The 17,720-nt window shown below is 42.3% G+C and overlaps 1 protein-coding gene across 2 annotated transcripts in view; it reads right to left on the minus strand.

Moving 5' to 3' along the window:
• The window catches only part of LOC124711795 (fatty acid-binding protein 2-like), a 31,308-nt gene extending 14,827 nt beyond the window's left edge, over nt 1–16,481 (minus strand). The window contains exons 1-3 of one of the 2 annotated variants that reach the window (XM_047242017.1): nt 16,339–16,481; nt 10,776–11,056; nt 9,631–9,753 (exon numbers count right to left, since the gene is read on the minus strand). In XM_047242017.1, the coding sequence (XP_047097973.1) occupies nt 9,706–9,753; nt 10,776–11,056; nt 16,339–16,420 (411 nt within the window). In that variant the 5' untranslated portion in view covers nt 16,421–16,481 and the 3' untranslated portion in view covers nt 9,631–9,705. Of the gene's footprint in view, nt 1–9,630; nt 9,754–10,775; nt 11,057–16,338 lie in introns of those variants that run through there. The other variant, XM_047242016.1, reaches the window with a different exon arrangement.
• Nucleotides 16,482–17,720: the final 1,239 nt, after the last annotated feature.

Here is a 17,720-nt window from a genome sequence, read left to right on the forward strand (position 1 = left end):
GAGCATGTTTGGGACTGGATGAAGCGTCGTCTCACGCGGTCTGCACGTCCAGCACGAACGCTGGTCCAACTGAGGTGCCAGGTGGAAATGGCATGGCAAGCCGTTCCACAGGACTACATCCAGCATCTCTACGATCGTCTCCATGGGAGAATAGCAGCCTGCATTGCTGCGAAAGGTGGATATACACTGTACTAGTGCCGACATTGTGCATGCTCTGTTGCCTGTGTCTATGTGCCTGTGGTTCTGTCAGTGTGATCATGTGATGTATCTGACCCCAGGAATGTGTCAATAAAGTTTCCCCTTCCTGGGACAATGAATTCACGGTGTTCTTATTTCAATTTCCAGGAGTGTATATCCAGAATGAATAAATACTGCCTTTGTCAGAACAGTTCCAGGACGCTTACCAAGTAATGATCCTAGCTCCTATCGAACTAGTCCCACTGGCTATCTACAAACAGTTGCCTATGTTTCTGGAGGTCTTAGCAGCAACCAGGGAAATTTTCAACAACTACTCTTGAACGGTCATTTATCACAACCGGTTGGATGCCTATGATACCTTGAGGAAGCTTTTCTTTCATTCGTCTTTTCACTCGCGGAAACAAGAAAAAATCGCAAGGCGAGAGGTCGTGCGAATATGGTGGATGGCAGTAACACAATGTCTGAATACTCGGTAACAGATAAAGCGGCATAGGGTGTTGCATTGCCATATAGTGGGAAACATTCCTGAAAATGCCACAAATCGAGACGATGACGTAGAATTGCTTGTCGCAAACGTTTCAAGACATCGGTGTTTAAAGTTTGGTTTACTGTTTGCCCTAGAGGAACATACGCATGGTGAACTAATCATTTACTATCAAAGAAGTCGATCAAAATTGTCTTTGCTCTCAAAGGCTGTCGTTTGACTTTTTTTTCGAGGCTGGTCATCCTGGACTCCACCATTCAACACTTTGACGCTTCGTATGGGGGTCGTACAAGTAGTACCAACTTTCATCCCCAACAATAATCTTTGACAGGAATGTGGGCTCACGTTTGGCTCTGTTCAATAGGTGAGCAGAAATTCTTCGTCTTTCCTCATTCTGTGCATCTATTAATGAGTGAGGGATGAGTTTTGCATTAAGTTTCCGTTACCCTGAATCTTCGTGTAAAATCTTATGACTCACATCACGATTCAAATTGAGTTCTTCTGATATCGCACGGACATTTTCATGACGGTCTTGTTTCACTGACTGCCTACACGCTCCACGTTTCCATCGGTATGTGCTGTAGACGGGCGACCAGTTCTGGGATCGCCCTGCACTGAATCTCTTCCTTCACGAAACCGTTTCTGCCACTCGAAAACACGACATCGTGAAAGTGCCTCGCCTGCATATACTAGCTTAATCATTGACCATATTTCCCCGTGCTTAACGCAGAACGTAATTTTCACTCTTTGCTCACAATCAGCATCCATTGTGCCAGCGTAACTAATGCGACAAGAACCCAAACAGTGTGCTACTGACCACAGCCCTGCCACCTAGTGAGTTTGCACGGAAACGTGGTCAATGTCAAGGACACGCACATAGCAGGTAACATAAAAACAACATATGTTCACGTTTCTTGTAGTGACCATTTTAGCAGTAGGTGTATATAAATTGCAGTTATTTCAAAGAAAATACCTTTTTTGGATGCTGCATATAGAAATTTTTATTTTTATTTATGCACCCAGACGCGTTTCGCCTTTTTTACAGGGCATCTAGGTGTCCCGAAATAGCCGGCCGGTGTGGCCGTGCGGTTAAAGGCGCTTCAGTCTGGAACCGCGTGACCGCTACGGTCGCAGGTTCGAATCCTGCTTCGGGCATGGATGTGTGTGATGTCCTTAGGTTAGTTAGGTTTAAATAGTTCTAAGTTCTAAGGGACTGATGACCACAGAAGTTAAGTCCCATAGTGCTCAGAGCCATTTGAACCATTTTTTGTCCCGAAATATTACATGATTTGTCCATTTTTACTAATAGGTTATGGTTTCACATCTGGGTTATAGGTTTAAAAACAGTTCCTTAACGTTTTTTTATGAAATGGAAAGTTACTTACATGTAACTTCTAATTCATTGCATCCAAGCAAACTGCTTTTTCTCATCTGGCAGCCAGGTGGACATCTTATAGTTCTCTTTCAGTTCACTGTTTACGTTACACGTTATTGTAACTGCAATCTTTTTGATACAGAGTTTCATTTGTTTTTCTAAGTGTTGCCAACATTCTCAGTTTCCTGCATTCAGCTGTTTTGTGAATATGTGTGTGTGAGGGAGCAATGGAGATTTTTTATTTTTTTTATAAAATAAAAGTTTTTTATTTTACTTTTATTACTATTTTTATTCATTTATTATATAAATAAAGCAATATCAATGAAAAAATGAATATATATGAATACACACACACACACACACACACACACACACACACACACACATATGATAAACATACAGTTTATAGTGGAATCCGAAGCACGTGTTGCTTCTGGTGACTAAGAGGTGAAGGCTAGGTTCAGTTAAAACGAAGACTGAAAGATCTGTGGTCCGACTGACATTCGATCCCAAGGTATCTCTGTTTCAATCGGTGCATGCGCTTTCCCGCTAAACCACCATGCCTGACATGCACGTAGGTAAGACATCTATAGGTTTTTGTGAGTGAGTTTGTGAGAATCAGAATATGTAGTATATATGGCCGTATTCTGCGTTGACACAGAAGCTTGAATTACACTGAAGCGCCAAAGAAAGTGGTGTAGGCATGCCTATTCAAATACATAGACATGTGAACAGGCCGAACACGGCACTGCGATAGGCAACGCGTATATAATATACTACAAGTGTCTGGCACAGTTGTTAGATCGGTTAGTGCTGCTACAATCGCAGATTGTGAAGGTTTAAGGATGCAAGGTACTTTTCCAGCCCAATATTACGTAAAACTCAACACCTATTTCTTTCAGGCACTGTTTACAAAGTAAATGTTTTACAGATTTTTGGTTGATATCTGGTAATGCAGCACATTTTCTAAGCAAATCAGAAATAATTTGAATATTTTTGAACCGGCTTAGGGTTATTAAAAAAATTACAAAGAAAATTCTTCCTCAAATAGAGGTACCACTTAATCCAATGTTATACATTTGAGGGAGACCCAATTTTTACCAGATATGCATGATATGATGGCTGAGGTACTAGACCTATTTAATTCCATCTATTATGTATATTACAGGGATAAAAATTTATCACATTTTACATTTTAATTTTTATAATTTTTTCCTAATAAAAATGTAATTTTTTCTATGATTTAGTTGATTCTGCAGTAAAGCTTAGGTCTACTACGTAAATATGGACTATTGCAAGTCAGAGAAAAAAATAAGAGCAATACTTTATAAACCTTAGGAAATATTTGTACCTGAATTCTGAAAAATACAACTTGTGGCAAATTGTGAATGAAATATATGAGTCCAACTGAACTATGACTCAGAACATTTCTGTAGCGTAGTCTTCATCCTGCAGCATTCATTCATCTTCAAGCTTCCTCTTGGCATTCATTTTAGCACTTATTGCTTCTTTGGTAACTTGAAGAGCGAATCTTTCAGCTTCATGCACCCGTTGTCTGTCACACGCAAGCAATTGATCTTCCATATTAGAGCCACATTTTATGCCTAAATTTCTCAGGACTTCCAACCTTTCTGTCACTCCATCATTGAAACATATCACTGCATCTAGTACACCAACATTTAATGTATTTAGTCCTACAAAAACATTCTAGGGTAATCTTTCCCGTATGCAATGGTTGAAACTTTCATTTGTATTCTGAGTACTCCCATGAAGACATTTACTAAGCAAAACAGGTTCACTCAGGTCTCTAAAAATTGGTTTTATTTCATCATAACAGGTTGAGAAAGGCAATGCTTATGATGTTATGTCTGACCCTTTTTCTTTTTGGTAACCACACCAAGAAACTGCTCCTTTACGGCAAAGTCTGTGAACAGGGTGGTCATCTGTGGACAACTTATGGAAGTAGGTGACCCATACTGCTTTTCTCATTGCTGTAACATCATTCAGAGGTGCAGTTAGTCTAATGACCAGTCCATCCATAGTAACTCTGAAGAAGGTATATTTAGTTTCTGTCAATCTGCCTCGGCCAAACAGATTTTCCATCAGATAGCAACTTCCCTTTCATTTCTCTTCGTAGCTTCCTCAACCTAGCACCCATTCTGTTTTGCATGTGTCCACAACACCCCAGTTCTGTTACCAAGGTATTATCATAAACATTGAACTCATTAATTTTATTGAAAGCTTCAGATTCCCCATCGCCTAGGTACTTCGTGTATCTAACGTTATAAACTGGCACCGACCTCTGAAATATTTTTAGTGTTCCATCACACACCATACCTCCACTATAACCATCATAATTCTTAGAACACTGATTTTCAATATGTTCTTCAGTATTACCTGCCGGGTGCCATGGCTGGTGTGGCAGTACTTAGATAAGTACTCAACACCAACAACTTTTCCATTCTCCAGAGAAGTAGCACTCACAACACCATTCAGGAAACGATGTCCCCGACGTTGCCATGTCCCATGAAGTGTAACAGCAATGTCCCTGGTTCCACTAGTATTTACAGTTTCTTCTACTGCACGTTTCATAGATGCCTTAGACGCAAAAGTGAAGGCACCTAAAAGTATTTGTATGTACTTGCTGAACGTACTGGGAGGAGGAGGAAAGTCCACCAGACCACAAAACGTTTGAGCAGCTATTTTTCCTTTTCCTATTGTACGCCTTGCATACACTAACTTCAAATTCACATCATATAAATTATGCTCAATATTCTAAGTCATTTTAGACGTAGATTTATTGCAGGATCTACACAAAACAACTGATTTTGACGCTAAACGCTTCCTGCTAATTTGTTTTTCAGTTATTTCCAGACATTCTTTACATTTCGCCACTTCCTTTATCAAAGAAGATAAGATTTCCACATCATCACCAACAACAAATCCACTACAAACAGCATCATTGTTAACAAAAAAATTTGAATCATGGAAGAAGTGCCATGTGGGAGTTTTTCCCTGAAGACTGATACATAGTTTACTTTCAACGGTGTGGCTTGCTTTGTTTGTGAACTGGTTACCACGGAATTTCCTTTACTGAATTTCTTGATGCGTGGCATATTTCGTATTTATTGCACACTAAAGGATATGTACTTCTACAAATATATGTAGCACTTGGGCAACAAACATTCGTTAACACGTGAACAAACTGCTTCAACGAAACAACAGTAAATACCAGCAAAGATAATTATTTACAGACACTAAAAACCTCCACTGTTACCAACATATGGAATATATCATACGTAAATCGATGGAAACAGAAACGTTCACAGTTCTTTTCGAAATAATACTGGTTTCTGTAACAGAAATAAAGACAGCCTGGAAGCGTACATGACCACAACTTTAAAATTTGGTTTACGTAGGTCATTCTTCATTTGAAACCCTATAATGTATATATAAATGCAATCAGGAAACACTATAGAATTTAGTAAAGACATAAAAAATTTCAATTTGTCCTCCATTTATAAGTTCTCTGTATCCTTAAGTGAATTTGAACGTGGTGTTATAGTCGACGATCGAGCGATGAGACACAGCATCTCCGAGATAGTGATGGAGATTTTCCCGTGCGATGATTTCACGAGTGTAACTCGAATATCAGGAATCCTGCAGAACATCAAATCTGAGACATCGGTGCGGCTGGAAGAAGATCCTTCAAGAACGGGACAAATGACGACTTAAGAGAATCGTTCAACGTGACAGAAGCAAATTGCTGTAGATTTCAATGCGGCCATCAAGAAGTGTCAGCGTGCAAACCATTCAACGAAACACTATCGATATGGGTTTTCGTTTTCGGAGCCGAAGGCTCATTTGTGTACCGTTGATGACTGCACGACACAAAGCTTTACATCTGGCATGGAGAGCCATATCAGGGATTGCGCGGCCCCTTCCGCTGGAGGTTCTAGTCCTCCCTCGGGCACGAGTGTGTGTCTTGTTCGTAATATAAGTTAGTTTAAGTGGTGTGTAAGCCTAGGGACCAATGACCTCAGCAGTTTGGTCCCTTAGGAATTCACACACATTTGAACACTTGCCTTGCAGGGGCCCATTAACACCAACACTGGACAGCTGATGGCTGGAAACATGTTGCCTGCTCAGACGAGTCTCGTTTCAAATTGCATGCAGATAGACGAGATCAGGTATGGAGACAACCTTATGAATCCATGGACCCGGAATGTCAGCAGAGGACTGTTAAAGCAGTGGAGGCTCTGTAATGGTGTGGTGCGTGTGCAGTTGGAGATATGGGACCCCTGATACGTTTAGATAGGACTTTGATTGGTGACACGTATGTAAGCATCCTGTCTGATCATCTTCATCAATTCACGTCCATTGTGCATTCCGACGAACTTGGATCATTCCAACTGGACAATGCGACACTCCACACCTCCAGAATTGCTACAGAGGGGTTCCAGGAACACACTTCTGAGTTTAAACACTTCCGCTGGCCACCAAACCCCCCAGATATGAACATTAATGAGGATGTCTGGGATGTCTTTCAACGTGGAATTCAGAAGACATCTCCACCCCGTCGCACTCTTACGGATTTATAGACAGCCCTGTAGGATTCATGGTGTCAGCTCCCTTCAGTACTATTTCAAACATAAGTCGATGCCTCGTCGTGTTGCGGCACTTTTGCGTGCTCGGGGGGCCCTACACGATATTACGCTGATGTAGGTGTTTCTTTAGCTCTTCAGTATATATACACCACCAATGGACCGCAGTCCGTAGAATTTGGCATAAATTTCAATTTTATGCCTCTGCCCATTCGTGGGAAGAAGCGGTCTTGACAGATGGACGTTTCTCTTTATTGCATTGATGTAGGAGCTTAACATTTTTATACTTTCAAGAGACCGTAGCCCCTAGCATTTGAAAAACATTTCAACTTGATACCTCTGCCTGTTTCTGAGTAAAAGAGATGTTAATAGACGGATAGATCGACAGACGGACGACAGTGTGATCCTATTGTAAGTAGGCTGTTTACGTTTTTATGTTGGTAACGCCACGTAGCGCTCTGTATGAAAATCACTGACTGTGCTGTGTGCATTCTGTGGCTGGTTTGCATTGTTAGAATATTTGCTATTGTAGTGTTGGACAGTTGAATGGGAACAGAGTGTAGTTAGTGCCTTCAGTAGTTAAAATTTTTTATTCAGCTGGCAGTGTTGGCGCACGCTGTATTGCAGTAGATTGAGTAACGAGGATTTTTGTGAGGTAAGTGATTCATGAAAGGTATAGGTTATTGTTAGTCAGGGAAATTCTTTTGTAGGGATTATTGAAAGTCAGATTGCGTTGCGCTAAAAAAATATTGTGTGTCAGTTTAGTGATGATCAGAATAAGAAAAGAGAGAAATGTCTGAGTACGTTGAGTTTTGCTCAGTTGTTTGAAAATCAAATAACGTAGAGGTTTTTCAGCACTGTCATTTATAACAATTGTCTAAGGGGATGTTTCACTATAAGGATTCCCTTTTTACTGACTGAGGTATAGAGTTCTAAAAATGAAATATCCTGCTGTTTTACCGACAACAACACCGTCTTGTAGGATAGCGTTACTTCGTAGACCGTTACTTACCTGACAGATGTATGGTTCTGCAGACAGAGCCCTCAACTTAAATTTTAAATGACACATTTCACAATCGACAGTGACCTGTAGATCAGAAAAGTGTCAAACTGCTTCAATGTATAGATTTCACATTCTGTACTGTGTCTCCTCCCTTCTCTCCCCCTCCCCCCCCCCCCTCCCATCACAGAACTCCTTTTATAGTCCCTTTGCTTCATGATGTGTTGTGTAGGCTATTTGTGGTGGGTGGGACAACGGCGACGTTAGACACATACTACCTCGAGAGCAGACATGCTTAGGTTTTGACTTCTCGTCGACTACACGGTCACTAGTGAGAGAACACAGGCCCTGATTAGGGAAAATGCGGATGGGAATCGGCCGTGCGCAATCAAAGGAACTGTTCCAGCATTAGATGGTTAAGGAAAATACTGGAAAACCTAAATGTGGATGGCTGGACGGGAATTCGAACTGCCAGCCTTTCCAATGCAAATACAGTGTCCACCTCAGGGACGCCTGGCTCGTAAACACCTTACGAAAAATCCGTTGCGCTCAAAGCAACATTTTGTTGATGATTGCGTCTCTTCATAATACTGGTGCAGCTCGATGTAAAGTCGTGCTATTCATAATTTATGTTGAGCGTTCAATACGGAACACTGTATATTTTTGTTTTCTCAGCCATTCTCGGTTGACAAAGAAGTGGGATTTGTTGTGGGACTTTGTGGAACAGTCCCACTTCAACGCCTATAGCTTCATAAAGTTCCGATAGGTGGATACGCTATATGTAGCCTTCAAAATGCCGACTGCGACGGAGGTACGTTCCCATCACAGATCTGTCACTGAGGTTCATTTGGGGAAAACCAGAGCACTAAGATATTCATAGACGCTTGTAGAATGTGTACGGAGACTTGGCACTGAACAAGTGCGCGGCGACTCGTTGGCCGAGGCGTCTGTCACTGTCGCAGCGAGGTCGCGCAAACCCGTTCCATCTCCCGCGTGCCGGCTGGCCGCACATAGCTGTGGTTCCTGCAATATTGAGATGTGCGGATACTCTCATTCCAGTTGATCGACAGATCACAATCAAACACCTTGCTGCTCAACTGGACAATTCTGTTGGTAGTGCTGATGCACTTGTCCACCAGTTGTGTTGTGTGTATTGTGTACGTATATTGTACTGGGGACCTAGAAACGACGGAGAGGCTTCGTCCCGCCGTAGCCCTCAGTGTTTCACAACCCAACAACAGGCCACAGCAGTCCATCCACCTCACCTCCGCCCCACTCCGAATCCAGGGTTATAGTGCGGTTCGGCCCCCAGTGCCCCCCTCCCCCTTTGCCTGGGAACGTCTCATACCAGACGAGTGTAACCACAATGCTTGAGGGGTAGAGTAATTATCGTGTACACGTACATGTAGACAGTGTTTGTGCAGTAATCGCCGACATAGTGTAACTGAAGCGGAATAAGGGGAACCATCCCACATTCGGCGAGGTAGATGGAAAACTGCCTTAAAAACTATCCACAGGCCGGCCGGCACATCTGACCTCGAAACTAATGCGCCGGGCGGATTCGTGTCGGAGACCGGCACGCCTTCCCGCTCGGGAGGCAGCGCGTTAGATCGCGTGGCTAGCCGGGTGGGCTACACCAGTCGCAGTACTCAAAGCTATGTGCCCACTGAGTTGCTCGCCGCATAACTGATGATCATAAACAGGAAGCAGTACGCGGGTGTCAGGGAGGTTACTGATACAGGAAGATAGCGTAAGGCGGTCGCATTGAAGGGAGATTATGTTGAACAATAGGGTTTTGTAGCAAAAGTATGGCAATAATATGGTGTATTGTAATCCTGAATAAACCAACCAGCTTTCAGAAAAAAAATTGCTTTACTGTTTGAGTGCCCCTCGTATCATCCGATTATCTATTAAAAATAAACGAATACTCGTAGCGTGATGGCGCTTGTGTGATAGGAAAAGAAATTAATGTGTCGCATTGCATCAGACATCTCTCTCTTTCACTCGTCGGTGTGTAAGCACCAAGCGACTAGAACGTACGGTGTTACTTCGTCTGTCGCCAGTTTTGAAGTTCGTTCCTGCCATTCCTTACCTGCAAGCAGAAGGAATCAATGACACAAAGATGCACCGTCGACTGTGTGATGTGTTTGGGGATGGGATGACCGTCTTGTGAGAGAATGGCCCAGAAAATTAGAGGCTTGTAGCATTGATCAGCATGATGAAAGTGGTCAAGGGAAGTTGGCATGGTTGGCAATTTCCAGACTCTCTGAAGATGTGTCTTAGATTTCAAGAACAACCATTTTGACATTACTTCTCCACTTAATCTCTCATAAAATCAAAAGAGTGGCTTAGGCATCGCAATTCTTGCAGCAGTAACATGAAAAGAGAGAGGAACTGCTGAACAGAATCGCATCTGGTTACGAGAGATGACTGCAGTACGTGAACTCTGAAACTAAGGAATAGTCTCAACAGTGGACGCCCACATACTTGCCCAATAATGTCAAAACATTCAAACAGGTGCTGTCAAACCACAGTATAATGGTTACTATTTTTTCGGATCACGAAGGAGTTTTGAAAACAGATTCCCTGAGAGTGGCGTGTGAGAATGCTTGGGCAAAATAAATTTATTGTGAGAGTCTAAACGGCGCGGGATGAGTACCGAAGGAGTCGATCTCCTTCTGGACAATGCGACTTCGAACCGAAACAAAGAAAAACTGGGAGAATTTTCAACATTCCCCGTATACTTCGAATTTCGCACCAAGCGACGTTCATCTCTTACCTGAGATTGAAGGTCTGGCTGGCTACTCAGCATTTCATGACGGACAAGGAGCTCAAGGATGGTGTTAGCAACTGACTGAACCACAGAGCGGAACTATTCTTTGATGAAGAAATGAAGGAAGTTTGTATCCTGGTGTGACGGGTATTTGGCAAATATGTGTAAAAGTAGCGTTAGTATGAAAGCATAGACTTCACATGGAAAAAATCCTTTTTTAATACCGAATCGGAGGTTAATTTATGACTAGCCCGCGTTTGCGTGTCTAAGTTCTGTGGTACACACTCACACCCACACCCACACCAACACACATTCGCTTACAACCTGTGTGTCTCTCTCACCTGCAGAGCCTTGTCGGCCGAGTACTTGGTCTCGGAAGTGATGACCTTGCCGTCTGGGTAGCGCGACCAGTGCACCACCGTGTCGCCTCCCTTGATGGAGTACTTGCTGCGCGTCGTGGTGTCCCATAACGTCTCGTCGAATTCCTCGTCCAGCTTGCACTTGGTGTCAAACTTGCGGCCAGCTGCTTCCAAGCTGAATGTGTACTCGTCGCCGTTCACCGTCACACCGATAGTCATATTGTGGCCCAGTATTTCCTTCCGTCTGTCCGCCTCGGCGATACCTGTGAAAAAGAAAGTAAAGAACGCACCCACCTAATTGAGATACACATTCCAATTCGGAGTTGCTCCTATCTTTAATTCCTTTTCAGGGTCAAGGCTTCAAAACTGACCAATCACTCTTCAACGGAGAATGTCACCTTATAAAACTTCCTAGAGGCTTAAAACTCTGTGTAAGACAAGGATAGAATCCAGAACCCTGCCTAAATTGAGTGAAAGATTTATTCTAGAAAGTGTCCCGTAAACTCTGGATCAGCCATTTCTTCCAGGAGTGGTAATCCCGCAATGTATGCAGGAGAGCTTCTGTAAAGTTCTGACGCACACCATGATAGTTAAATCCGCTCCGGATGTATTGTTCATTCAGCATCATCTGCAACAGCAACGTTGGACCATGCGAAAAAAGTGAGAACCAAAGGCGTCCTGCTATGAAAAGAAATGGCACCACGGTCCATCGCTCCTGGTTGTCGAACTGTATGACGGGTGACCCTCAGGTTGGTATCCCACCACAGTCCAGGGCGCCTCCAGACACGACTTCGCTGATCATCAAGGCTAGATACCGACACTATTAGACCCGGACTAGTAGGCCCGGCACTAGAAGTGCAGGGCTAACTGTTATACTGAGACTTGTGCCTTGTAATAATTGCTTGTATGGACACTGTATATAGCGACGGAAATTATTATATCACGTCAGCACTTGCTTGCGACCCAAAGCATTGTCGATCTACTTCATTGTAATAAAAACTATTAACGTGATTTGATGGAATTGCTGTTTAGCTATCCGAGGAGAGAGCATCCTTTAGGCACCCTAGAAGGGACGAGAGGGCAGGACACCACAATAAATATGACTAATAACAGAAAGATGACCACCTTGTCAGCAGCTGCGATGTGAGACTTATAATTTAAAGTAATTAGCCAATAGTTTCCCTGCAATCGTATGAGAACAATTGCACAGCGAAAATCATGCAAATCCTAAACATGTACTGTTTTATTTTTTATGCTACCAGTAACACGTTTTCCGAATAACTACTTCGGTAATTTCAGCAATTTTGATGCGTCTACATACAGTACGTTCTTTCAGCTCCACATTAGATGACCACCATTCAGCTTTCTGCCTTCCTTGAATCGAATCTATATGTGGACACGATTCCATGTCTGCTACGGCGAAGACCTCTGCCATGAAGAATCCATGACAAAGAAATGCGACAATGAGTCTCAACAGTACCTCACAGTGCGTAAATAGTGTCACAAGAGGAGAGCTGTAACACGAGTTAAACAGTATATTATGCGGTTTTTCTTATCTGTTCTTTTTTATTTGTGCCACCTCAGCCAGCTTCTGATACATATTGAATCAATCAGAGATACATATTCCCATGGTTCGAGTACAATATTTACGTTTGTAGTGAACATATTACGTACATCATGATGTGCTAGCGCCACTGCCAGGTCATTCAAAACGCCAATTCAATATGGACCATAAAACACTCACGCTTCCAAACCACCCTGCCATGCACTCCTTAAGTGGAAGTGATGATAATGAGAAAGTTCAAGTTGTTCTCTGAAATACTGAAATTTATTCATGAATCTGCGTTGTGGTTCCAGTCATGTTGTCTGTTTGTAGCTATTAATGCTACCCGTTTGAAACTGGGTCGGTCGCTAATGTATCGTTAATTTTATCAATGAAATTCATACTGCCTCACCCCATATCTGATGCCTATCTTGGCATTGCGATATCAAGTTTTTACAGATGTTCTAGCATTTACAGGGGTTATTCATATGTGCCTCTGAGGTTTCAGAGCACAACTGCGCGAAAACTGCAAGACAGACAGAAAAGTGACACATATCAGTGGATGTAGCAGGTCTACAAGTTTCGATTCGTAATACGCACCGTGGCGTATTTGGCGAACGCGCCACTAGGAGGAGTGTCAGAACACGCCGTATAATAAAATGATACTTACTTTTTGTGTCTTTGAAATCTATTTTATTAATTTTGTGGTTTTTGCTATGTGCATATACAGCCACCTCAAAAGTGGAAAGGCGATACGACAGTGTATTTCGACAACTGACAGTATTAACTTGGGTCAAGATGTACCCTGATATGATGCTACACAGGCTGTGGCTTTGTCATGTGTTGGCATCACGCAGCCCCCGAGCGGAGAAAATCTCCGATCCGGCCGGGAATCGAACCCGGGTCCCTTCGCTGAGCAAGCTGCCGAGTTGGTTCAGCAGATACCGAAGCGGATGGTTGCGAAGGTCCAGCAACGATGTCGTACGAAATATCGGATAAAAGCTCCAACAGATAAAACGATTTATGTGTGGTAGAACAACTCTGTGAAACTGGTTAAACTCTGTGAGACTGGTTGCAGAAGGCAACAGAAGGAAAGAGGTCTGGTGGAAGAGCCTGAAGTAATTAACGAGACATGCGCTAGACGACCGCGGATTCAGCAGCAGTCTACGGAAACGTCTGCTACATGCGATGACTAAGCGGATCGACGACCTTCGTTCGACTTTCAAAATGACTTTTGTCGCCTACTGAACAAAGACGGTTTTTCAAAGAAATTGCTTTCAGTGACGAAATCACGTTTCATGTGTCTGAACTGGTGAACGGCCTTAACATGCGTGTCTGAGGCGCAGAACTTCCACACGAGAATGTGGAACACATTCGCGATTCACCTAGGGTTAACGTCTTTTACGCCCTCTACTCTTTAGACATGTATGGACCGTTTTTGTTTGCGAAGATAGCTGTGTCCCGTTTTGCGTATGCGAACTTACTTCAGCAAAGGCTTATGCTACATTTACAGAAAGACAGTGGAGAGTCCAGTTTGGAACAAGAAGATTATTACACTTTCCTTCAGATGCTTATGATTGTCTCAGCCGATTTATTTCTATGCGACTTCATCTTATGAGATGTAAAAGATCATGTGATTCCGCATCCACTGCCACTTAATTTGGAAGAGTTGTAAGGAAAGATGATCAATGCAATCGGTGATTCCACAGTGAAGAGATGGAAAATGTAGAGCAATGTTATGCAACCTATTATATGAGTCATAAACTTGAAGAGATGCTCTGTCCTCTGATATGTGTCTGTTTTCTGCTTGCGTTGCAGTTTCAAGCAGTCGGCTTCTGAAACCCCGGAGGTACTTACAGGTATGTCTGTGTATACCGTGCACGAGCAGACTTTACAAGGGGACTGCGCATACTAGTAACCACAGATTTCGCCCAAATTTATGGTATATGTAGAACAAAAGCAAACTGGTGCTTTTCATTTATTATTTAGTATATGGAGAGCTCAATCAGAAATCAGAGTGACAGAAGTGGGAGCCCCAGATTGATAAGCATTAAAAAAAAATAAAAATAAAAACAGCGTTTTTGGTGCTGGCCGCGCGAGATCTTAGCCGTTCCTGGCAGTTATTGACGCAGCGGGAGGTATACAGAATGGCAATCTCAAGGTCATGGGTGCTAGTTTTTGTTTTCAGTTTTTACTTACTTACACCACAAATAAACCGAAAGAATGCTCAGTACATTGTATGTATTATTAATTTTACAGAATACATCAAAAGGAAAGGCAAAGAAACATTTGGGATTGCAAATAAATTTCGAGAAACGGAATTCAAAATGTACACGTGCTCTTCCTACATAAAATTAGTTAGGATAATTTAATTATTTTACACTTGATGAAACACACGTTCTGGGTTGATATTCACTGCAAAAACAGAGAAGGAGTAATTTTGTCGGTATCTAGCACGCGTCACATTTTTACAATTATGTGGTTGTTCTAAAGTTGGTTTAGATTCATAAAAGCTTGTCTCTCAACGCACAGTTTGGCCGCAAACCATCCGTAACGCATAGTTTCACCAAATATTGGCGAGGATTGCTGGTGATGCGTGCTCGAAGGTCTAAGGCCTGCACGCTTAAATTACAGTCCCTTCTTGGACAGTTACTTGCATAACCTTTGTGGACGCTGTAAGTACAATCCTTTCCCGAAAATTTTTTTTGCAATACCAAATATTCCTTCGCTTTCCTTCTCCACGACTTTATGAAAACATTAACAAATACAGTATGCAGGGTGATTCAGCTGTCACTACCGCTGTTGGTTTATGCAACTCACAATGTTATATTTGGCCTCCATAAAACACGCGCTAGATTTCCACATTGTCTCGCTCGCTACGCGCTAACTATTAGTCCTAATATATACTTTTTTCGCTAGACGCCGTAGTTTTCGAGCTATTCAAGAGAGAAACGGACGAATGTCACCGCCAAACGCACTCCCACTCAGTCCCCACAGGTCAGGATTTCTGGTATGTAGTTCATAGCACTCCCTCCTGTCATTGTACGAAAATTTGCTGCTGAAAGAATTATTTCCCACATTCGACCTTTTTTCGTCTTCGTTGACTGGCCTTATTATGTGCCGGCATAGTCGAACAGTTACAAATTCCAGACTTGACGTTTGTGTAAATTTTACGTAAGAATTTTGTGAACTTTAACAGCATTAAACAAACAGTTATGTCGTTGTGTTCGTCAGGTGTTCTGAGTACGAAACTGCTGAACTTGTTAGGACTAAGTTTGGATCGAATTGTCAACTTAATTAGTTTTTGCGTAATGTTTACAAAAATCGTTATTCGTTCGTTATCCTCACTGGCATGTTTAAATTAATAATTTTAACGAAGTAGCCGACTATGCTGGTGGTGTAGTAGCCCAATCAATGGAGGCAAAAAAAGGTTGAATGTAGGGAATAGTTCATATATAATGAAATTTTTTTTCACAGTAGTAGGAGGGAGTGCCACGAACAAATACTAGAAATCCTGACTGGTGAGGGAAAGTGTGGCAGTGGAGATGCGTTTGTAGATCACTTTTATATGTTTTTCTTGAATAACTCGAAAACCGTGACCTCCGGCGAAAACGGGTGCAAAATTTAACTAAGTTATCATTTTTATGCAGAAATAATAGTTTGCGCGTGCTGCATAAAAAGACAGCGATAGGAGCAGCTGAATCACCTTGTACTGAGTATTATTTGGTTTATTTGCAGTGTTACGTAGCGCAAAAATTGAAAATAAAAGAAACTACGCATGGTGACTCGAACCCATGACCATTAGATTACCCGTTGCGCCAAACGGTGTCTGGAAACTACTTGGACATAAATGGCTCACGTCTCGCCTAACCCTCGCCAAAATGTGCTATTTTGGCTATCTGGAGATGCGATTTTTGTCTCTTTCATTTCTGGCCTTAAATCTGCAGGAAATTGACGGTGATGAGTAGGCGCCGTCGCCTTGGAAGTATGAAGAGAACTCACCGGCGGCTTGCAGGAAGGCGTCCATGTTCTCCTGGCTGGCGACATCCAGTTCGTACTTCTTGCCTGAGAACTGCTTCACCATCTTGCCAGTAGATCTGTCGCTGAAGCACTTACAACGCAGGCAGTTTGACGACTATGTTATAACGCACTACAGCGACATTATATATACAAAAACCGTATCCCGAACAGACTGAAAGTCCCAGAGATAATGGGAGACGGCGGTAACAAGCTTGTCTGTTCAGCAAACAATGAGATAACCACTAGGCGTATCTGGGGCCTAAATGAGGCATTTACGTATTAGCGGGAAGGAAAGTTCGCTGGTTGCGTAAGTACCGTGGGCGTTTCCTTGTCGTTTACGAACGGTGAGCTCACCTTTAGTCCGTTTGAGGTGCTGTGCATGTGGCACGTCTTAACAGAAAATTCTTGACAGAAAATATGCTATATACTAACCTATCAAGCTATCGTCTTTAGATACAAACACTGCACGCTGTTTATACCGAAAGAAACAAACTGACAGAATTCGTGAAACAGACAGTGAAACTACATCACTCTTGATAAGAATTAGCCCATTTTAGACTGAAGAGCCAAAAAATCTGGTACACCTGCCTAATACCGTGTAGGGTCCCCCGCGAACAGGCAGAAGTGCCGCAACACGACGTGGCATAGACGCGACTAATATCTGAAGTTCTTGATGCAATAATTTACCCACAGCCGTATGTATTGTAGAAATTTATTTTATTTTATGAACTTCTATGTGCTACCAGTTTCGGCATTACATTTATGCAATCTTCAGGCCACAGTCGTCATAATCGTAAAATCGCTATACACGGAAGGAGCCATATAACTGGATCCGTGAATCAAATCGTCCTGCTGTTGCAGAATCAAGTGTTTTTAATGTAATATGTGGGCACACAGTAAATGTGCAGGTGCTGTAACAGATATGTAAATTTCCGACTATTACAAATAGGCGTTTTTCTTTCATAAAATATTGTCATGTGTACTTCTGTATTTTGAACCGTAAGTACTTACATTGTTCTGAATTCATGACTTCTTACATGTGTATATTTAGCTTTCCCACGCTGACAAGGCTTTCTTAATGGTACCGTCGACACCTGACATTTCTGCGTCCTTTTTTTTAGCGTGTTCATAGCATTTACTAAATAGCCCATATTTAGACCCTACCAAGATGAACGACAAATTTGCAGTCCTCGCGAATTAAGCTATATTCTACAACCTTCACTTCGACCTTGTCTATTCTAACCTCAATATTAGAAATGTAATATGTTTTAGAATTACTTTAAGTGTATTTATTTGAAATATTCTACACCTAATAAAAGTAGTAGCCAGTGTTCAATGTGAGCACCATTCGTCACGTCGAGTCA

This window comes from Schistocerca piceifrons, chromosome 8 (assembly GCF_021461385.2).
Source record: "Schistocerca piceifrons isolate TAMUIC-IGC-003096 chromosome 8, iqSchPice1.1, whole genome shotgun sequence".
Classification (NCBI taxonomy): domain Eukaryota; kingdom Metazoa; phylum Arthropoda; class Insecta; order Orthoptera; family Acrididae; genus Schistocerca; species Schistocerca piceifrons.